At 38.0% G+C, this 24,652-nt stretch overlaps 1 protein-coding gene across 1 annotated transcript in view; it reads left to right on the top strand.

The window, feature by feature from the left end:
* Positions 1-24,652, top strand: part of THSD7A (thrombospondin type 1 domain containing 7A) — a gene marked incomplete at both ends in the record, with an annotated part of 363,343 nt that overhangs the window by 294,062 nt on the left and 44,629 nt on the right. Inside the window, 4 exons of the mRNA XM_080936262.1 lie at positions 2,080-2,212; positions 3,356-3,459; positions 17,552-17,746; positions 19,112-19,375. Coding sequence (XP_080792388.1) covers positions 2,080-2,212; positions 3,356-3,459; positions 17,552-17,746; positions 19,112-19,375 — 696 coding nt within the window. The remainder of the gene's footprint in view (positions 1-2,079; positions 2,213-3,355; positions 3,460-17,551; positions 17,747-19,111; positions 19,376-24,652) is intronic.

Below are 24,652 nucleotides of genomic sequence, written 5' to 3'. Positions count from 1 at the left end.
TCTACTGACAATTCTTAGATCTTCTGTAGTTAAATCATATTAAATTTATAAAAATCCAGAGTTGGTATTCAGTTTTATATTGTTACAAGTGAACACCCACAACAGTGTTCCAAATAGTTCAGTTTCTGGTTGCCAGCAATTTCAGTCCCCAATTCCCTACCCCATTAACTGCAGTATTCCAACTATTCATTGACATAATTATTGTAGTTTTAAACATGATTCACACACAATGGTAATAATCCTCACAATTTGCAATAATCCAGAATCTTAAATTGGGGCAAGGTGCACATAGCAATCTGTGCATGTCCTTACCTCAACTGTTCATTGCAAGCTCCTGAAAGGCTTTAAAATCAGATTCCCAAACTCAGCTATTAAGAATGTTAACTTAGTAGTTCTGGATTTATCCCCAGCTGTCTACTGTATTGTTGCTGGGTTTTTTTGTTTATGTTTTTTTTTTTTTTGATATTTTATTTATTTACATTTTAAATGTTATCTTCTTTCCTGGTTGGTTTCTCCACAAGAACTTTCCAATCCAGTCCCCCCTTCTCCTAATTCTATGAGCATACTCCCCACCAACCCACCAGCCCACTCCTGCCTCTCCACCCCTGGCATTCCCCTACACTTGGGCATTATGCCTTCACAGGATCTAGGGTCTCTCCTCCCAGTTGATGCCTGATAAGGCCATCCTCTGTTACATTTGTGGCTGGAGCCACGGGTCCCTCCATGTGTATTCTTTGGTTGGTGATTTAGTCCCTGGGAACTCTGATGGATCTGGTTAGTTGATGTTGTTGTCCTTCCTATGGGGTTGCAAAGCCCTTCATCCCCTTCAGTCCTTCCCCTAACTACTCCATTGGGTTATTGCTACTTTTAAAGGGTTTCTCCCATATAGTCATTCGGAGATCACTGGGACCTAACCAGGTTTTCTGTCTGGCACAAGGGTCCTGTCTAAGCATGGCTGCTGTCATTCACCTACCATTGTGTTAAGAGACACCTTGAGTTCTCGACAAATGATTCTGTTATGAAAAAAAATTTTCACTTTGAAATCATTTTACCTTATAGTGACAATAACTTTTGAAATGTTTTGTGTCTTTTCTGATTAAACGTTTGTTGTTAAAGGTTTTAATTTCTATGAAAACCTCACTGTCCCTGTAGTCTGTGTATGAAATATTTAACAGTCTTGCAAAATCATGTGAATGCAGAAAGAGTTATACTCTCTGCTGACATAATTCTCTACATGATTCTTTTCTAAGAGAAATTGTGCCACGTAAGCTACTCGCCCTTAAAAGATATGCATATGGAACGTTGAAATATAGTTCATCAAAGCCCAAAAACCTTTATCTGTAATTATAATCTAAAAAACAAACTTGAGGATCATTTAATCAGTAATACATTCATCCTGTCAACTTCTTTCTTGAAGGTAAAGCTTTCCCCCTCTCCCTACTTCTAGAAATCATTTGGCGTTGTTTACTTACTGTAATTACTGCTATTTTTGACACTTCCTTTAAAGAGTCTTTCTTTGGAAGCTCATGTTGTTTCTCTTCTAAGAGCACAATGCTCAGAGTGTGGCCTGAATGTAGGCTGCTTAACATGAATAACAAATAGCTGGAATAAGCTATGCATTTCAAATAAAGAGAATTACAAAGAAATAGCTTTGCAACATTGAATATACTCTCCTAAGGAAGATTCATGGCAAGTACATGTGTCCTATGTGACAAACACCGCTACATGGGATGACAAGACAAACTTAACAGCAAAAGGAAGGATTTGATTAGATCCGTTGCATTCCTCAAGGGGACAGAATAATATGAAAGAGCAATTACTTTGCAAATGCACAGTAGAAGGACCCAGTTGACTATGGAACTGTTTCTCTTCATTCTTCACATTTTAAAATAGAAGCGGGGATTTCAATAGAAGTGGTCGATGAGACAAGAAGTCAAAGATTAGATGGAATAAGACCTTAATTCGTTTATGTCAAAGCACATGCGGCTGGAGGCGGGGAATTTTACTCAACACCAATTGGTATTGAGAGAGTCTGTTATCAGTGCATGTACAGAGGTTAAAAACCTTGCTTCGTCGCAGGGGACTCTGGAGCCAGGAAGCAGTCTCGAAGGCGAGTCATCATTCAGCTACCAACCAATGGTGGCAGGGAATGCTCAGACCCACTATATGAAGAGAAGGCCTGCGAGGCCCCTCCCCCGTGTCACAGCTACAGGTAAGGGAGGGAATGGAGCACAGGTAATTCCTGAGCAGGTTCACTCCTCCACCTGCTGAGAAGGATGTTCACTGCTGGGGCATCCTGCACCTGTGTTTCAGAGAATTCCACTTCTCAAGCTACCTCTCACAAGGCAAATATATTTCTCAGTTTCCCAACTATGGAGGTAGTGCTAGGAGGTTGAGAGAGTGTCTTATGCTGATATAAACTATAAGAAAACCAGAAAGGGTTTAAGAATGTTAAGACATGTGTTCTTTAGGGAGCAATTACTCTGTCAGACGGGAATAACCAGAGATATCTCCCTTGTTTCCAAAGAGTATCTGCTTCTCCTACGTATGAGCATTGTGACTTTGGAAAGGACATTGTTCCTCTGGAATGCTAGTGAGATGTTAGTGAGATGTTTGTTCTGTTTGTCTATTTTTGACTTCCTGGAAATTTGAAGTCACTGAAGCTATATGTAATCAAAAAAAAATTATTACAGAAGATCTGCCTCCTTGGTATGATGACTAAACATTTCCTCAATGAACCTTGCTGAAGTCCTTAAAACAGATAGAATGCCGTATGCTAGGACATTCATTAATGGAATATGTAATCACAACACACTGACTTAAGTGGGGATTAGGGGTAAATTTGCCATCTTAATACATGGATCATCAACTTAGAGATGACAAATATTAATACTATGCTTTTATATTATGAACATTACTATGTGTCCATTGCATTGACTTTTTGGAATTTGTCTTTGTTATCTGATATTGTGACTTACTGTTAGCCCTGTGCTGATCATCCAAAGGGCACTATACAGAAGACTTCTGGCAGGCCTGGAGGTTACTTAGTAGAATTTAATACTTCTGGTGCCAGGTAGGGCATCTCCTGGTAGTATGAATAAGAAGTCCAAATGCCCTCTGTCCCCTTAGAGTCTATTTCTTCAGAACTCTCCGATGATATAGTCTTGTCTCTAGAACCATAGAAGGAATTCTGTATTAAACTGCCATTATAATGGCTTAGTGAGTAGCTAAATCCAATTCAGGTAAAACTGACCTTGGAGGGTAAATAGCCTGCTTTTTGTTAACTCTACATTATCTCCATGATTTGCCTGCCATCTCTGCTTCCTCTCACTGAGATATTATCCTTTTCCCACAGGTGGAAGACACACAAATGGCGCAGGTGCCAGTTAGTCCCTTGGAGCATTCAACAGGATATCCCTGGAGCACAGGAAGGCTGCGGGCCTGGACGGCAGGCAAGAGGTGGGGGATGGTACATCAATGTGGACTTGCTTGGCACTTCTCCAATATTCTGCCTTGTTCTACTTTCTTTGCTATCAGGTTTGGGCAGAGGACAATAGACAGGAGCAGCTTTGGCCTCTTCTACCTGACACCAGAAACCAGAAACTTAGCGTTTGAGATTTTATTCTTTGACAATAACACATAACTGTTGCATCCTTTTCTAATTAATAGGTGGAAGAAAATCAGAAGCATGGTTTCTTTATAACATAGATAATGATACAACTAAGCTTTTTGTGTGTATATAAATCGTGATGACTCATGGGACTTTACTGGATACCTTAATCATCACGACGATGTTTAATCCTTATCTATACACATCTCATTTGTGTGTGCATACAATGTACTATACCTGAATCGCTTTCTTGAAATTCACAAATGTGGCATTTCTCATAATGCAGAGGCTATCCAAGGCCCCCATCAGAATTGATACTGGATTTTAAGTTGAGTATTCATTTACTCAAAGCTAGTGTGTGAAGTACAGATTGTTTGCAATGCTGCAAAGCAGGGAGTCCTGCAGAAGTGTGTGGTAAGAAGCTATCACATTTCACATCTCAAGCTCTGGAGAAGAGTGTTTATGCCCATGTAGGAAATAACACACTTGGAATTTAGATATTTTATTATTATTGCTCATACAAACTGTCAGGAGTTATTATGTATACCGGAAATATAGCTTAATATGTAATAGAATATGCTTCTACCTTTCTTTAACCTATAAAGATGTGGTTTTGCTCTCCCATTTGTTTTTATTTTCTTAATGATGATACAAAAGTTTGTGTAGACTTGACCTTGAGTTCTAGTTTTTACAGTAAAAAATAATTTTTTTTAATCTTGAGAAAAGCTCTTTTTAGAAATAGTCTATTTTCAGATAGTTCTTAAAAGAAGTCCTCATTTGAAATACTAATTGTATTTTATTACTTATGTGCATAGTGATACTTATGACTCCATTTTACTTAGATAACTTTCAGGGGGAATCTTCTGCTGTGAGAAATGTTGTCTGTGATATCCTGTGAGCTGATGTTACATTATGATCCTTAGTGTCTTAGGCAGCATACTGAACACAATAACAGTCCCATACTAACAGTGAAAAATACAGATTCATTAAAAGTTAAAGTAAAAGCATAGAATGCCCACCATTGGATGGGAACAAGTTCTAGTAAGCATGCAGATTAAAATCTCTAGGCTTAGAGCACAGGAGCAGTTATTTACCTAAGGGCAGACAGTTCTCTAAAGAAATGGATCTTTCTTTAGCTGCTTTGTGTGTGTGTGTGTGTGTGTGTGTGTGTGTGTGTGTGTGTGTGTGTGTGTGTTCTAAGTGATAGCCTTCTTGGTTTATAGGTGTGTAGCTACTCACAGTCACATAAGACTGACCCTATATATCTATCTTGTGTCCAGCATACAGCTAAGATAAATAACTCTGTCTGGAGCTATTACAGAACTGAGTGTCACTTGGCCCATTACAAATCTTTCTTCAAGAAACTGAGTAATGCAAAGCCTTATCATCCACTGATAACTCCTTCCTTGAACCAAGTGTGAATTCGTACACATTTCTGAGTCTACATGGCGTTGGCACATGGTACAGGGTATGAGTGGGTTTGGAAGTTAGACTATCAAAGCTTTGATTCCAACTCTTGTACAAACTCTAGGTGAGATTTTTTTCTCTAGTCACCTAGTAGGTAGAAAAGAAAGCTCTGCTTTGAATGCAGGATTCTTTCAATTTTAATATACAAACTCTCACAAATAATATATAGCAACCAATAGTCAGAACAGGTATATTTTACAGGATACCACTAGAGAAAATGTTGGGTATGGTTGTGCTGCCTAACTTTGTGTCAACTTGACAAAGTTAGAGTCACCAGAGGGGACAGAGCCTCAGTTGAGAAAATGCCTGTGGAGTATTTTCTTAATTACTCAGTGATGTGGGAGGGCCCAGCCCATTGTGTGTTGTGCTATCCTGGATTGGTGGTTGGTCCTGGATTCTATAAGGAAACAGGCTAAGTACACTTTGAGAATCTAGGCAGTAAGAACTATCCCTTCATTACCTCTGTCTGCACCAGCCCCTACCCTGCTTTAGTTCCTGTTCTGACTTCCTTCAATGATGAAGTGATATGAACCCAAATAAAGCTTTTCCTGCCCAAGTTGCTTTTGGCCGTGATGTTTCATCATAGCACCAGTAGCCCTAAGACAAAGAAGCAGACATGCGAAGTGCCTTCATAATTCAAAACTCCACTATTCAAGGCTGCATGACCTTGAGTGATTCACTTCCTCCATTTGAGACTGAACACACAAAAGCCTTGCAGCACTGAGTTCACATTGTCCTCCTGAGAAGGTAATTCTGTCTTCCTCCTGATGGTCAATAACCCCAATGACTGTGTGCAGAATGTCACGGGGGGACAGAAGCAACGATATGAACATGGGCCTCTAGATGTTTGGATACACAGCCTGTACAGAAACTGATTTTTTTCCAATGACTATTGACTTTTTTTATATCTCATTTGACAGTCGCTGTTCCATTCTAGTCCTAGTAAGTACTTACTTCTTAATACTTATCACTCTTCTCAACTTCCTCTGCAAAACAGAAAGTTGTCTTTGGCTTCCTCCACACTTTCTCCTGGCTTTTGAATGTTCAATTGCAGGCTGCCTGTTTAGAGCCCACCCCTCTCTTTCTTTCTCTTTGTGTGTGTGTGTGTGTGTGTGTGTGTGTGTGTGTGTGTGTGTGAGTGAGTGAGTGAGTGGGGGGAGGGACAAAGTTGCATTACAGCAATTAGTTTCTGTTTCTGTGCAGTTAACTTTAGGATAACAACTTCAATGCAAAAAGACTCCTCTTTATTATTCCAGACAATGGAGACTTCTTTTCCTTGTAGCTTATGTTCCTATGGGGCATGTTCTTTTGTTCATGGAAAGAAACATGTCCTTACATTTTATTCTATTCCTGATTGATTCCCAAACTGTGCATGATTAACTTGTCAGTTTCTCACTGTCTTTATCTTTGACACTGTAAGACCACAGGCAAAATCAAAATAAATGAGTAAAATGCTTTTCTTTAGTAGCCAAAGTAATGTTTCATAAATTCAGTCAGCAAAGTCAGTAGAATGGACACCTCTGTGCTGTTTAGACACATCAGACTTCCTGATCCAGCTTCTCATTTGTGACTGTATTGAGACTGTACAGAAAGAACCATGGGTGTTGTGAAAGGATGGTGATTCTGAAACTAAGGCGCTTGTATTTCTTAGGGAAACAAGACCATTTAATCCCACCCAGAAAATTGGAGTTAAAGACTGAAAGCAATTGATTGCAAATTTGATCATTTGAAGTTGACAGAGTAAGGAAGGCTTAAAGGATGGGTTTATTCTTGACTTGTCTGCTTTTACTAGCATAAGCAGATGAGAAAGGATCACACAATGTGATCAACTCTATAAGCCAAGCATTTGAGGTAAGAAATGCAAGTGATAGGCTCATAGAAAAGTGGTTAAGGCCACAGAGACGGGAGCTGGAGCTTGGGTTGATTTTGTGGAGACATATAAATGTCAGGATCAGTGTTTGAGACCGTGTTCAATAAGTGAAAAGAGCAAAGCCTGAGGAAAGCCGTGTTTTATCTGTCAGCGTGTGCAGAATAAATTAGAACGATAAGACACTTGGACCCTGCTTCTTGCTAAGATGCTATTGGAACAATAAAAAAGAGGAAGAATTGGAGACTCAGATTAGAAATCCAGTGAGAAAATGGACAGAAATAAATAGATAACAGACATAAAACAGGGAAGATGTTTGTAGGATTTGAGGGCAGACACTAGAGTGGATAGTAGAAATAAGAATTAAAGTTGAACCACTAACTATTTAAACCAAGAATTCAGCTTCATAATTGGCGAAAAGAATTAACTTTGAATACAGAGCTAATTTGAGAAGCTGTAGTTTGAATAATTTTCGTGCTACAGGTGCCAAGTAAAAAGAGCCTAATCTGAGGTTGAAAGTGATTTGTAACTGTAAAGTTGGCATAGAATGGTAGGTGTTTACTTGACCAACATTCCATGAAGTGATTTGCTGCACTATAGGAAGCCTCAGGTCTCTGAGATATTCTATGTATTTTTATTAGTATATTTCCTTTTTCTCTGTCCTACTTACATTCTAAAGCTTTTTAGTTATTTCTTTTAATCTAAAGTATTTAGATTTAAACTAACATTTCTATACTTCATTAACTTTAACATTTTCTTCTTTAGATCAGAAATTTTATTATATGAATTAAAAGATGGCTACTACCCTTGAACACTATACTAAGACTCTAAAAATAAATACATTTATTGTGTGCCCTTTATCTGATGATTTGCCTACACAAGAGTATAGTAAACTCAAACTCAACCAAATCAGGTCCATAGCCTATTTCTTTGTAGTTAACATTGTATTAGAACAAAGCCATACCTACTTCTTTCTTATTACCTGTGGCTAGTTTCAAGTTATGTGGCAAAGAGACAATGTCTCAGAAAGCAAAAATCATTTACTGTCTCAGCTTTACAGAAACAAATTACTGGCCCCAATCTAATCTTAGAAGGAAATAATCATTGCTATAGTAACAACTCCTACTAGTACTGCAATCAATAGCATCAGATAGTCCTATCTTCTTGTTAGCTCAGGTTTCCAAATTAAGGCCATCAGTGAAGAAACCCATTTAAAGCTATGAGAGAGTCAGCTCTAAAATCTATTATGGTAGTAAAATTCCCCCCTCAAGAATGAAGTCACAGCATTATGTACAGAATATCAGAATGCAATATTGACTCACCTAACTCTAACAGTAAATTTCTTTTTAAAAAAATATAGTTAAAGGTAAAACCTGAAAAAAGAAAAAGTGTGGAAAACAAAAGGCAAAAATCGTTCTAGGTCTTTGCAATTCCTTTCTCTAAAGATCAATCATATCACAACTAGATGTTAATTCCTGGTTTGCTTATGATGTATTATAGAGAGGAATGAAAGCTTTTGTTTTGCATAATAAATATGCGGCACTCAACACAAGCCTTGCAAGGTCTTATGATGGTTCACTTTTCAGAAGGCTTGAGCCTCCTCATCACTAGGAGAGCATGACACTAATGTCTCTTCTGTATACCATAGCAACCTAAAGACAGAATCTTTCTTTAAATAAGATACTTACTCCTCTAAAAGTCTTCTAAGTCTTTCATAAAATAAACACATAATCACTAGTGCGCTGTGGTTGCTATAACGATATGCCACACGGTCAAAGCACTAAGTGATAGATAGCTGGGTGGGTGGGTGAGTGGGTGGGTGGGTGGATGGGCCGACAGACAGACAGATAGTTGTGAACATAGACAAAAAGCTCTCTATAGTCTCCTTTGGTAAGAGCATCGATCTCATCATAAGAAACCATTGCCTTGTCAACAGATCTAACTCAGATCCGAAGGCTCCATCTCATGACTTCCTTACACTGGGATTAGTGCCGCAACCTATGAATTTTAGAGAAATATAACTCAGTCTATATCATCAGTGTCTTAATCTTCCTATCCTGATTCACGGGTCTATAAGTAAGTTCATTATATTAAACTTTCTGAAAAAGCTGTATAAACAGGGTAACCGCTGCCCCTAAGAACAACATACATTTCGTGAGTACTATTCAATATAATTAATGACTGCATTAAAAAGTATCTGTTAAATGCATGCTACAAAACTGAAAGAATAAAAGCATACAGATACATTTCAATGGTAAGAAATATTGTAAAGCAGACATGAACTGAGTTTCAAGGCAAAATCAGTAATACATATATTATTGTGTGTGAGCACAATGTCCACAGGAAAATGGAAGAAAATCGTCAGAGTTAACCAATGCCAATGAGAAAGATGTTTTGTTAAACACAGGAGGAGAGCATGATGTAAAATCTATACACTTAAGGACAATGTATTGGCTGCCTTGTTTGGGGCTTTTCTCTGTGTGTTTGAGGCAGGCAGAGATCTATCCCTCAGGGACTAGAATACCAGGAGAAAAAGAATGGATTTTTTTTAATTAAATAAAAGAGAAGAAGAAAACATAGTAAAATGTCTAATGCTATAAGAACAAAAAAGATAGAGAAATAAAAGAGATTTTAAAACATTGACAGTATTTGTGAGTTTAAAGACTGGCCTCACATTGCTCAAGTCATTTGTATGCTAACATGTTGCAGAACTGAAGCCTCCACTGTCTTTCTCTCGGGTACATTTCTATGGTTCAGACAATCATTATAAGACCAAGTAATTTCTTTAACAGGCGAATATATTATTGCATAATAGCCACGCACTGGAATTGCACTACAAACAAACTCTGTGGCTCATAACAATGATAATTCAGGGCAGCTCAAACTCAAGTCTATATCTCATGGCTTCTTCTCCTGATTGCATGAGCATCTCAATTCCTCAGCTTTCTCTGCCAATTAGTCACCAATTCCTGGGCTCCATGGCTTAACCATCAGGTAGTTAGCATTTATGCAGGCACCAAAGACTTGGTCTTCCAGTTCTTCAAGTTCTCTTCTGGCCATTAGAGCACATGGTAGCCAGGACTACAGAAGGATTAGGTGACATCTGAAGTGAGAAAAAAACAGAAAGGTTGATTGTCTGTCTGCCTCCAAACTATACTCTCAAGGCCTTCTGGATAATTAGTGGGCAGAAAACAAAGATATCAAATAGTAGAAAAGAGTGAATTCCCAAGGCAGACTGGAGGTATTACTTCAAAGCCATCATTTAGTCCTTGTAAATTAATAGATTCTCGGAGACTGGAAAATCTGAGGGACATTTAAGGTTGCTATTCTTCATGGTTGGATGATCTCGGTGGAGTAATGACATACCTAGAGCCAGAGTCAGCACAGACCATGATCTGGCGTCACCACCGGGCTCAGGATACAAAGTCTGAACATGAAAAGACAGCTGAGGGCTGAGCCCACTTACCACTACCTGCAGCTGAGAGGACTTTATAATGTCCTGAACCATGACAGTTCTATACAAATGTCCAAAAGTTGACTTCTGTAGTGTCATGATTGACAGTACAGTGTCTACGTCAGCACAACCACAGATCAGAGAGACTAAGACAGCAGAAGCAGGGTACCCTCTTGCAAATAGGAAGCGAGCAAAAGTTCAAAGGTCAATGCACATAAAAATACTTGTAATCACATATTTCATGCGATTTCATTATTTTTCTCAATAATTGTTCTTAAAAATAGCAACTTCGGCTATTTAAATATAAATGTTATTTTGAGCTTTATTACTTGTTATATATTATTGAAAAAGTATGATATAAACTTATAAACATTAAATGTAACATTTTCATATAAAGTATCTCTAAGTCGTTTTAGTTGAGTCTCCATGTTGGTCCCTATGGTATCTCTTTAAATACTTTTCTTGCAATTAAACTTAAATCTAAATAATTTGTGGCCAGTGATACGGAAATATTTAACTTCACAGTATGATGATTTTATGAGCAAATGAGCTGAAAGCTTGGATATAAATTTGTGTAGTTGGTAATGATACTCTGGTATTATCCTTCGCCTATGACTCGGTCCATCTTGTTTTGTTTTGTTTTTTATTTTCAATTGTGTTCAGATCAAACCAAATACCTGAGTCAGTGTATTTTAGCAATACAAACTATTCTGTACTTTAACAGACAGAATATAATTAAAACAAGAAAATACAAGCAAAAAAAATAACTAAATACACAAAGAAACTTACATGTTATGATTTTAAAACTTGCTTCAGGGTGATGCATTTATTAACTGCCTTCTAAATTTTGTATGTTTCACTTTTATAACTGTCAATCAAAGCTTCTAGTATCCTTTCTGTTTTCAAATGCTTTCTCCTGGTCCACAAATCTCAGCATCCTAGTTTATTTGGACATTCTGATTCTGTCTTATACCCCTTGTTAGCAACTGTTTGTCAACATCTCCCATTTCTCTAATAGCAGCTCATAAAATACAGGTGGCACCATCCCATGCCCATGGTTGCCCCTGGATGTTCTGCATGTGGGCATGCAATTAGTTAAACCTTCAAACCTCTCCATTCCTGTCCAGAGCTGACCTGCATCTGAGCTATGCTTCTGGCAGGTGACTTTTTTTCCTAGTAAGTGGTGTGCACATGTCACACGTACTATGAACAGCAATGACATGGGGATCACTAGAAACGATTGAAGGGAAATTTTAAGAAGTGTGTTTCTTTTCGTTCTGCCAAATTTGTGTTCACGCATTGTAATTAGGATACATAATTTAGCAACTGTGTTGGTGAAAACTTCTTTGCTACAAAGAAAGGCCAGGAGATCGTTATATCTACCTGGGAAACAAATGGGGTGTTCTTGCATTATTTATAGGCTCGATCTAAGCACAATTAGGTCTCTTGGTAACAAGCTCCCTATTCCTACTAAGCATTTTCTTTTGCCTTTTTTACACGAGCTCATTCTCACCATTGCCTTGTGCTTATAAAGCTACAGGAAGGTAACTCATCCAATCGGACTCACCAGCTGAGCATGTACTGTCTTGAGTGTTACCAGACTCAGTGGATGAGATAGGGTACCTCATGTTCATATCACTCTAAGAGCCCCCTTGAACTCCTCATTACCCATAATTCAAAGCTTTCCCTAAACCGAGATACAGATTCTGCTTCCTATAATGAACTGCGCGCTCTTTTTAGCTTTAGCAACATATTTATTTCACTGATTAGTGGGACAGAATGACAGGATGGCCCTGCACACTGCAGAGTAATCTACAGCTCACTTGAATTGCCCACTTTTTCCAACTTGAATAAGAGGGGAGTTTCTACCTTTTCAAACAAAAAAAAAAAAAAAAAAAAAAAAAAAAAAAAAAAAAAAACTGAAGATGTGTGTGACATTGTGTGTTAGATTTGCTGGCTCTCAGGTCTGTTATCAACTTCACAGGATGCTCATGTCCGCCTGGGTCTATCTTCATCTACTGTTAACTCAACAGTGCTAGGCCTGCTTCCTTGAACCTTTTGCACTTTCATATTTAAAAACACAGCTCATGGGGCTGAGGGTTGTTTGTCTGTTCAAAGAATAGACCGGATTGAAGGTTTTATTGTTGTGTGGGGGGTTTGTGTTGGTTTAAACTTGGGAGATGTTTTAACAATCCACAAAAATGGGAAGATTGACATGCGTGTTCACAGTATGCCTGTGATTTATTCAGCATTAAAGGTTTTTGGCATGGTGCCATCTTGGTCATCTGTCACTCCCTTCATAGTGTGAAGGATTTTCCTTGAGTGTTTCAGAGCAATCCCTAGAAAAGATATTTATTTCTCATCCTTTTATAACATGAAAATGATTAATCAGAATTTAATGATGTCTAATCGTTAGACTATGCTCACTTTTCCCCTATTATAACAAAATGTCTACACTCACAGGCTAGGGAGATGACTCAATACCTAAGTCACTTCCACATATGCACAGGACCTGAATGTTTATACACTGAGAGGGGAGGCAGAAACATGAAAATCCAGGGAAGCTTATAGGCCAGTTAGGCACATACACGTACCTATAGAAACATGTAATCCTCGCTAGGATTCAAGCAAGATGGACTGTAAGGATCGACCTGAGGGTGTGTTCTGACTTCTATACATGAGCAGTGATGTATGCATGCTTGTATTCGCAGACATAAGCATTCTCACAGAAACACACACACACACACACATACACACACACACACACACACACACACACACACACACACACACACACACATACATATCTGCACATAAGAATGTCCACACACTATCTTATCAAATCACTCCCCCTAAGGTCTACAAATTGTCTTTGATTACTATATATTTGTGAATTTTTTCATCTAATCATTCCTTGAGCTGTCTTCCTTAGAGCATTTATTTGCTGAAAAAGCTGAATTTCTTACCTTTCTATTCCCTGAGCCTTAAAGGACTAAACTTGCCTAAGGGCATTCATCTTTTGTCCACAGTTAATCACGCTTGAGGTTCTCATGCTTTTAGCATCTAGAACCATTTTATTCTATAAGACATAAAACTTGCTCTGATATCTAATCTTTATATTTCATAATGAAACAAGTGTGTATTACTATCATAATGTTAACTGTGCTATTTCCCTTTAAGATAACTTTTTTAACAGTTGCTAATCTCACCAAGAAACTTTCATGATCCACCCTTCAAAGGATAGCATTCTTTTTATTCGTCTTTTAATAAAGCCTTTACATACAGAAGAATTTGCACAGTCATTATACAGGAGGACATATGCAAATACAGTCACATGTGTGAGCATTTGTAGCTCTCTGACATGCCAGGAACCCATGCTTGGTATGATCCATTACATTAAAATTAAAAGCTACTGTGTTTTCAGTGGCTCACAAATGACTTTTAAAGTTTAAAAAGCTGAGAGGCCAGATGGCTCCCTTTCCAAACATTTATATTTTCCTCACCCAGTAGCAGGAAGTTCATTTTAGATTGCATTCCTGTGTTTGAATTGTTGTGTTTCCTCTATGATAGAATACAAACAAGCTATGATGTATGATAAATCTTCAATATATTGTACAAACGGTGTTCTTACTCTTGTTTGGATAACACTGTGTGATTCATTCCAAAAGTACACTGTTGAAACTCTCCGATAAGGAAAGTGGAGTGCTGAGCAGTTTTCTGAGAACAGATAAGGGAATTGTACAGGCTTCTTTCCATCTCAACTTACTGAAGTACTAACAAGATTTTTATGCCATGTCTGAGTATGATTTTTGTAAATAGTGTATTTATCAACCATGTCAATTCATTTATAGAATTCTATTTATTACTAGTGGAGTTATTTTAATTTTCTTTCTCAAATCACAATGTAGTGTTTGAAATGAAATAAAATTTACCAACTGATCTACTATGTCTCTGTGGAATGGAGACTTAAATATTAATCTTTGAGAGAAATGCCTGGCTGGGCCTCAGTGACAGAAGATAAGCCTAACCCTGGAGGGACTTGAGGCCCCTGGAAATGGGGAGGTCTGGGGGGGTACAGAATTACATAAAGTACTTCTGAAATACAATGAGAAAGACAGACAGATGACAGACAGACAGACAGAGGCTGGGACCCTCATGGCGAATTCAAGGTTCTTTATTAACCTTAATAACTTTACTACTACTACTACTACTACTACTACTACTACTACTACTACTACTACTACTACTACTTTTAATTTTTACAGTTCCATCCTTACCTGTCTCCCAATCTGCACTCTCACAGTTTCTCATTCCATTCCTATTCTCTGCAAGAGTGTACCCCCCTTTCCAGGCCTCTCCACTCCCTGGTGCCTCAAGTCTCTCGAGGGTTAGGTGCATCTTCTTCCACTGAGGCCAGACCAAGCAGCCCTCTCAAAAGATTTATATTTGAGTCTCCATTTCAGAAAGGCACATTAGATAAGTAGGCAATTTTTAATTTCATTTTAAAGATCCCAGAGATAGCATTTTTAGACCTTAGTTTTAGTTATAGTATATCCATCTTCTGAGCTAAGAATTCTAATTAATATAGTCACACATCTTAAGTCCCAAATTAATCATTCTTGGAGGTTCTACTTATTGTAGCTAGAAAAAAAAATGACTAATACCTCCATTTCTAAAGACTTCCTTTTAAGTAGGGGAACTTACTGAGTTTATGGTGGATAATGGGTTGGTTCTTTGTGCAAAAGTACACGGTGCAGAGGACTGTGAAACCCAATCGGAACTGTTCACCTGTGGGAACGGAGGATGGCTTTCTTTCAAAACAGATGGATGTTCACCCGGATCCTTCACCGTAAAAGTTCCCATAATACTTTCCTGTAGAACAATCACTCAAGTTTAGAGTTCAAACCCACATACCAGTGCTTTCCAAAGCTTGATATAGTGCAAGAATAACCACGTATCAAAGAGGCTTCCCTCTTACCCACTAGTCTCAGCCAGAACTCTAATGCCTTGAACATCTAGCAGCTTTGAACAATGCTTATTCCTTGACCCTAATACGGAGGCCTCTTAGAATCCAGGTCATGAGTTGCATACCAGGTGCCTCTGCTGCAGAAAATACTATATTACCTCCAAATTCAGTAGCTTGTACCCAGCCAGCAACTTGACATCATCAGAGCTGCGTAGGACCTTGTCCTTATCCACTGAAATAAGATCACTAGAGTTAAGTAAGAAAGCTATATTCCAAAAGCTAACCAGCTTATTCTGCTTTGCATCCTGACATACTACTACTCCAGACTCCTGTGATGAACAAGCACCATGTCAGCCTCCCCAGATGTGGTGAGAGTAGCCTTTGATTGTCACTTGGCTTTCACAGTGCACCACCACCCACCTCTGTTTCGATGGTTATGACTTTACAACTTAAGAACCTCGGTTCCTTTTTTACAAGTGGTCTCTACCAAACTCACACTTATGAGCAAAACTCTGTTCAAACCACAGGAGTCTTTGGAACAAAATGAGAGTCCATAGATTTGTTCCGCATTGTGTTCTTGCAGGGAACACTTTCCTTGTCTCCACCTGTCAGCTACTTCTGGTTATATGCTCATCACACAATCTGCACTGTCCAGTTGGGTTTCTGCTCACAGGTACAGAGGGTGTGGGCTAATCTAATGTGGGGAACCCTGTATCCCAGCTCTAATTCACATCAACATATCAGCCTCTCCCCTTAATATCATGATAGAATTCTGAGCAAGCAGGTAAGCAGGAGCAGTGTCAGCCCCCACCATAAGCTTGGTAAGTCCATATAAATCAGTCTGCACAGGGCTATTTAAAGTAATTTAATGAAGATTTCAATTCAGGACCAAAGGTTAAATGTTTCATTGGCTTCCTTGTTAAACAAACAAATTATTTTGAGAACCTATTGAGTAAATTGTAGAGGGAGAAGGGAGACTGTAAGCAACATGTGATCTTGTCTTTAAGATCTTTTACATAACATGAAACATTATATGTGTTTTATATGTGATAAACCTCATTTTTGTTTGATTAAGCTACTGGAACAATATTGGAAGGAACCATTATGTGAATAAAAAGTGTTTGATCATTGATAGAACCCCGATGTAGTCATGGGAATTCTACTAGTGATATGTTAGACAAAGCTGGTTAAAAGTTTCCAATCTTAACTTTAAATCCAGAGTCGATATTTCTGCAGTGTGAAGAATTTGAGGTCATAAGTGATTGAGGGCTTTGATACTATCTCCTACCAGCCTCTCAAAAGACACAGTACACTGTCAGTGTGGAAGAGAGATTTCTCTGCCACTGTAGCTGTAAGACAGGTTGTATACACATGCTCTCCCACCGCCATTCACTAGTCAATGAGCATCCCTGAGACCTCTGTAGACAGAAAGTGTAGACTGGTTTATGTCTGAAAACAACACTGGAGACGTCATATTTGCTTTGAGCACTGTGGCAAATACTCTATGTTCAAAATAGAATAGAATAATTTCTCTACTAAAATTAATTTCTAAATCTAACCATATATGAAATAAATTTAAATCATTTAATAGAATTTAGTGAAATGCCACCAAGTATATGGATCTGTATATATGTATATGTTCTGGTGTGTGCATCTGTCAGTGTGTGTGGTGGAATGTTTTCCTACGCCAAAGGAACCAGTGAACGGCAATGTGTTATTTAAAGAAAATATAAAGGTTGGGAGATGGATCGGTGAATAAAGTACTTGCTGCCCAAGCATGTGAATCTTAGTGTGATTCCCAGCACTCACATGAGAAGCGGGTACAGTAGAAGGTAAAAGCTGGAGGGTGCTAGTGGCTTATAAGCCAACCCGTCTTGATAATGGTTAAGGCCTGGCTTCTCTGAGAGACCCTGTCTTCAAAATAAGCAGAAAGAAATAGAAGAAAGCACTCAGTGTCAGAATCTGGCCTCGAAATGTGTGGCCTCCAGGTATACACACACACACACACACACACACACACAGAGAGAGAGAGAGAGAGAGAGAGAGAAAGACTTGTATCTACTGTGATTCTTAGAAGTACTCTAACCACATTTCTACAGGAAACTGGGAATTGGAGAATTTCTCACTCTGTGAAAATGCTATTAATTTTTAAATTATGGAATAATTAGACACATGCTTTTCTTCTAGCCATTACTTGTCGAAAGCAAGATGGAGGGCAGGCTGGCATCCAGGAGTGCCTCCAGTATGCAGGCCCTGTGCCAGCCCTGACCCAGGCGTGCCAGATCCCCTGCCAAGATGACTGTCAATTTACCAGCTGGTCCAAGTTTTCTTCATGCAATGGAGACTGCGGAGCAGTTAGGACCAGAAAGCGTGCTATTGTTGGTAAGAATAATTGGGATACTTTAGCGTCTCTTATCATGACAGAAAAATACAATAAAACTCAAACCGAGAGCATTCTGTGAGTGTATTTCAACGTCCCTATTGTTGCTGTAATTATACTGAATATTTCAGTAGATTCAGGTGTGTGCTTTAATGCAAGGTAACAGTAATAGAAGCATATTATTTTAGAACAAAGAAAACGCATTTTATTCCCTATGCACCAAAAAACAGAAGACTGTCCTCTTTAAACATGCACCTTTAGTGCCTTGCCCAGGAACTTTGTAGTGTCTGGAACCAAGAGCAGAGGCTACCTCTTTATCAAGTCAGCTTGTTCTCACTACCACAGCCTCAGCTCATAGCTTATACCGTGCAATGAGAAATGCAGCATTAATTCTACGTATGAAGCCTGCATTCAAACACAAAGTCACAATTGCTTTAAAAAGAAGTAAAAAGCAGTGACTTGATTAACAGTTTAGAAGACAAGAGAATGCACTGAAGCAGGATGCAACTGAACACGCTGTCGGGGCAAAGAATCCATACTGACATATATATTATTACTATATATACATATTATTATTACTACATATGTCATTACTAGATAAAATAATTATGTATAATTAAATATTTTAATGTAATTAAGACATATATTATATATGAGAAAATTACAATTTCATATCGTGAATATTTCATATGATGTTACTAGCATAATAAAATATATAATTTTAAAGTACATTCACAGTTTAATATGAGGATTTTTTAAGAGAGAATTTTTGATTCGAAGCTTATTCTCAAGTTTTATTCTGCTATCCAAATCTTCTTTTTGAGTACTACTGGTCTTGTCTGTATTCGTCCTTAAGTATGTCAAAATGACTACTGTTCAGAAATTTTGAAAGACTCAAAATCATATGCCAAGAAATTAACCCTGCATCTCCAATTCTGAATTATAGTCCCGTGAAACTCTTCCATCAATTTGCAGCCGGCAAAAAAGAATGTAATCCATGAAGTTTGTCTCTCTCTGCATCTTGCATTTCTGCATATATTAAAAACAAGAGGTTAGTGCAGTTGCCACAAACCCCTGAGTCAGGACAAACATGAGGGTTTCAGCATTTCAAAGAGTGTCAAAACCAACTGCAATTCTTTATGCAAAACTGACTATTTTTAAAGAAGAAAATAAGAAAATTTTCACTGCGCAAGGCACAAAGCACCCAATATCAGCAGAAAATTTATTTAGAAAGCATTTAGAAATGAAAAGATATCACTTATTTATAGGCTACTACCGAATAAAATCAAAAGCAAAGAAAGGGATTATATGCATGGGGAAAAAATCGAAGTTAATAACATATTTTCCAACATAATTCTCTCCCACAGGAAAAAGCAAGAAGAAGGAAAAATGTAAAAACTCCCATTTGTATCCTCTGATCGAGACCCAGTATTGTCCCTGCGACAAGTACAACGCACAGCCGGTGGGGAACTGGTCAGACTGTATTTTACCAGAAGGGAAGGCTGAGGTGTTGTTGGGAATGAAGGTGCAAGGAGACAGCAAGGAATGTGGACAAGGATACCGTTACCAAGCGATGGCGTGCTACGATCAAAATGGCCGACTTGTGGAAACTTCGCGATGCAACAGCCACGGTAACCCGACATCTCTGCCGTGTTCCTATTGCTCATTTGGTTATGGAGGTAGAAGGCACACGTAGCGTAGAGAGTATAGGAAAGTTTGCACAGTGTCTTCTACCTAGTGTGCACCCAGCCTCCACCCTCTGTATGTAACAGGACATAAGACAGCACAGTGTAATGACTCACAGATGAGTCCCAAATTGTTTAGAAACAATGTTGCGGAGCCCACATTCTCACGCACGAAGGCAAGAATAGCCTTAGAGCATTCTCCTGGGATGTACCACGACTGTACATTCAACAGACCCAACAATCCCCGACTGGTGTATGAACAGAAAGGGACTGAAAAATACTTAGGATATGAATGCAAACAGCAACTTAAAGTTTTAAATGGGGGAGACTTTAGAAACTCATCTGGCAAACTTTGCAGTATGCCCAGAATGACATTAAAGTAGCAGAGAGGAAAGGAAAACTCCCAAACATCTGTTCACAGTCCAGCTGAGACTGGGGAGAGAATCAAAAATTGCTTCTAGGAAACTGTGCCCACTTCTCTTTTGTGAACTACACCACAGGGACTAGTTGTCAAAAGCATGTATTTAGTGCTACTCTGAGCCATTGTATACAATGGATCCTTAAGTTTTGATCTGAATGTAGCAGTGGCAATCTATCCCTACCATTTTTAAAACTTCAATATATCTGCTTTTTATGAAGTCACTTTACAGTGCGTATTAACCTGAGCTCCATATATAATATGTATGTGCATATGTACATATATTTGCAAAATTTAGTCAGTGATGTCATGCCTTGTTAAAGAAATGACCAAAAAAAAATCATTTTGAAAAAATTAAGTTGCTAGAGCAACTCCACAAGAGTTACCCTTCAACCCTGTGGAAATGACTTCTGCTACTGAAACAAGGCTGGTCCAGTTTTAGTATATGGTCCAGAAGACACTGCAAGATAATCGTACCATTTCATGTTTCTAAATTCTGAAAACATCATGCTGACATATTTCTTCCTGTCCCTTAACCTTCCCCAACAAAGGAACTCCTAAAAATTTTGCTCTTTATTTTAGCATTGTTTCATAGTTCTTGTTTTATCAAACCTTGAAGGATCCTGAAAGCTGAAAATATAGATATTTTATTACTTAGGTTACTATATGAGTTTATTGCTAAATGAAAGATTTCTGTATTTGGAGTAATCGCTGTTAAGAGGTATTTTATACTCTGAGCATATCTGTAAAAGCAACATGATATTATAGTAAGCATCAAATAACGAAAGTGCTATCTATTAGACTCCAAAAATAGAGACATTTTCCTATCATAAGGTGATAATGTATACAGTTTTGAATTGTTAGTCAATATGAAAGTGAAGATTATTTAAGTTGAGTTTCTCTTGGACTTCAGTATTTGCTCACATTTAATTTATTGTGTGTAATGATTTATTGAGATAATAATTTGTTTTGAACATTACCCAGAGCTTTCAGAATGCCTTTCACACAGTTCTACTTTTAATCTTATCTACTAATTAGATGCATGAGAACTTTAACATTCATATTTTGGGACAGGAAAAGAAAATAATTTAAATTTTTTGAGGTGATGGAGATCATAAGCAGCACTTTGTGTTTGCAGGGTGTTTTACCACTGAGCTACATGCAATTCCAGTGCCTAGAAAACCAGTTTGCGCTATCACAATTGGCTACCTAGTAAATGTAACTAAGCCAGATAATTAAAAGATGTAAAACAGAAATGTCATTGAAATTAGCCAAAGGCAGATGCCTGACCTTAGTAGTCATGTTGCAGCCCGGAGAATGCAGCCCTGTGCTCCAGGAAAGGTACAAACAGCCAAAGAATCCCATGAGGAGATCAAAAGACACTTACAAAAGTCTTCACCAAGAAAACCACTTCATCTGCGTTCTTCTGTGACTCTGCCACCTTTAATGGAGACAGTGTCCCATCTTAATCCTCATCTTCAATCTCTTTTCATTTGTAATAGGGCATCCAGTGAGTTAACACTTATGAATACCAAGTCGAAGGAAAGGCTAAGGAAATTTCATCCCTTTGGACAGATTTCTGTTTTACAATCATCTGGCTTTGATATGTCCCATCTGTTTGATGGTTTGTAAGTTGTCAAAGTTGGCTACACAGTTCTTGGCTGGCTCTGCATTGTTCTCTACCTTCTCTCAGCCAAATCACCTTTCTAGATGGATCGTTGATGGGGAGTTTTATGTGGCTTGGAGAAAAACTATCTTCCAGCTTCAGTGTAAGCATAAAGTTGACCCCTATTGTATAAAGTCAATGACTTAATCTCTTATTCAATTCTCACTTGTCTTGGGGCAATTCTCTCTAACCCCTGCTGTCTACACTCTGTGACTTATGTTATCAGTAATTACAGTGTTACACAATTTGACTTTCCCCAGTTAATTGTACGGTAGTTTAGAAGATTTTCCATGCGGCCACCCCTTACTAATTTCAACTTGGAGCACAGTTTTATTACTGTGGCTTGGGCTTTCTTATGATGATAGACTCTAGGCTGGGAAAACCTATCATTATATTCCTACAGTCAGACCTGATGTCTTGTTTCTTAGTAAGATCACATCTCCTTGTATAGTTTAAAGTAACATAAACTTCTGTTCTTTCCATTATAAACCTTAAAACAATTATGTTAGTTCACCTCAATAGTTTAAAGAATATTAGAGGTGACTTGGCTTATGCAAGATAGATAGATAGATAGATTGACAGACAGACAGACAGACAGACAGACAGATAGATAGATGATAGATAGATAGAAAGATAAAAAGATAGTCAGATTATAGATGATATAGATAGAGATAGATAGATATAGATATAAACATATATATAGATATATACAATATTTTATTCAAGTATACATGGAAAAACTTTATCATGCAACTTCTAAACTGACCCAGCATTCTCAAATCCCTCATTCTGTTCTGCAGTTGCTATTTGTAAGGCATGCATCACCTTAAAAACATACCATATAGTTCCCCTAATATATTCATTATATGTGTTTTCATCTACCATGCACAAATATAAGTTTTCTGGAACACGTTAGAATCCTGTACTCGCTGATACACTCTTCACTTCTGGAAGAGCTGATGCACAGTAGACATTGGCACAATGAGTAAACGAATGAAATACTGGAGATAAGGTTTCAATGTGAGAAGGGCGGATTCCTGGTGCACATAGAGTTTATCAGAAGCACTGCAGCACTTCCTTTGCTCTAGCTACCCCGCGAACGAACATATCCCTGGAACACAACCAAATGGATCACTGAAAATTGCTGTGATCCTTAGAATAAATGAGAGCTACTCGTGCTACAAAATGTCTATATGATCCTGGTGAAATCTCCAAGTTTCAATATGTCTACTACACATTGGGAAAAAATTAATAGCCACAGGGCAATCCTGTTCAATTAGATCAATAGTACCCATATAATAAAAAGTGCTTTCATTGTTAAAGTTCCCTGTTCAAAATAGTCTGGTTGTATAACAGCTTCAGGTTTGATTCCTATTAGTAATCACGATGTCTTGAATTTTCCAAGTGTGTTTAAAATTTTCATTGAGAGTTTGAGATATTAGATTCTGGGAAAGTAAGGAATAATTATTCCAATTATTTTCCCTGATAGATGTGTTTTATAAGTAGAAAGATAATGAAAAATGGCAACCAACAGATTGGGAAAAGATCTTTACCATCATATATCAGATGGAGGACTAATATGCAATAAATACAAAACACTCAAGAAGTTAGACCCCAGAGAACCAAATAACCCTATTTTAAACATAGGGTACAGAGCTGAACAAAGAATTCTCAACTGAGGAATCTCAAATGGCCACAGAGCACCTAAAGAAATGTTTAACATCCTTAGTCATCAGGGAAATTCAAATCAAAACAAACCTGAGATTCTGCTTCACAGCAGTCAAAATAGCTAAGATTAAAAATAAAATCTCAGGTGACAGCTGATGCTGTTGGTACATCCACTCTGGAAATCAGGCTGGAGGTTCCTCAGAAAATTAGACATAGTACTACCTGAGGACCCAGTTATAACACTCTTGGGGATATACCTAATACATGCTCAAACATATAACAAAAACTTGCTCCACCATGTTTATAGCAGCCTTAATTATAATAGCCAGAAGCTAGAAAGAACCCAGATGTCCTTCAACAGAGGAATGCATACAGAAATGTGCTAAATTTACACAATGGAGCTGTACCTTTAACAATTCAACTGTTAAAAACAATACCTTCATGAAATTCTTTGGCAACTGAGGTAACCCAGTCACAAAAAAACACATATGGTATGTACTCATTTATAAGCTGATACTAGTCCTCTCCCCACCCAAGCTTGGAATACCCAAGAATCCATCCACAGAACTTATAGAGCTCAAAAAGAAGGAAGAACAGAATGTGGATTCCTTAGTCCTTCTTAAACAGGAGAACAAAACACTCAGGGGAGGAAATACAAGGTCAAATAGTGGATCAGGGATGGAGAAAAGATCTACAGAGACTGCCTCACCCGAAAAACCACTACATATGCAGCCACGGAACCCAAGCACTATTGCTGAAGCCAAGAAGTGTTTACTGGCAGGAACCAGATATAGATGTCTCCTCAAAGGCTCTGCCAGAGCCATACTGATTCAGAGGAGGATGCTTGCAGCTAAACATCAGACTGAACAGGAGGACCCCAATGAAAGAGCTAGAGAAAGGAATGAAGGAGCTGAAAGATTTGCAACCTCATGAGAAGAACAACATCATCAACCAGCCAAGGCACTGAGGTGCAGAGGGTGATTAGAAGACGGAACACCTTCTTGGAAGCAAGTTGAGGAGGAGCAAGGAGGGGAGTGGGGTGGTATAACATTTGAAATGTAAATGTAGAGAATATCCAATAAAATTGAAAATAAATTTAAAAAAGAAGAAGAGGAGGCTCATGAATTTGGAAGGGAGAAAGAAGGAGGCAAACATGGGAGGAATAAGAAGGAGAAGATAAAGGGAAATAAACTAAAACAGTAATCTTTAATTAAAATTTAGAATATTTATTCAAAAAAAGAAAATATGAAAGAGCTGCAACGCAGACAGACCATAAGGAAATTCAATAACTGAAAATTATGTTAAGTCACTTGTAACTACATGTTTTCCTAAAGAGTCAGATAACAGATATTTTAGAATTTGTGACTCATAGTCATTGTTACAACTTGTACAGTTGTAACAAGAGTGGGGCTGCAAACAAACTGAGTGCCAATGGGCATAACTATGTTCCAGAAATACTTTATTGGTTAAA

The sequence above is a fragment of the Micromys minutus genome (genome assembly GCF_963924665.1).
Source record: "Micromys minutus genome assembly, chromosome: 23".
Classification (NCBI taxonomy): domain Eukaryota; kingdom Metazoa; phylum Chordata; class Mammalia; order Rodentia; family Muridae; genus Micromys; species Micromys minutus.
This window is presented reverse-complemented; position numbering and strand designations above follow the sequence as displayed.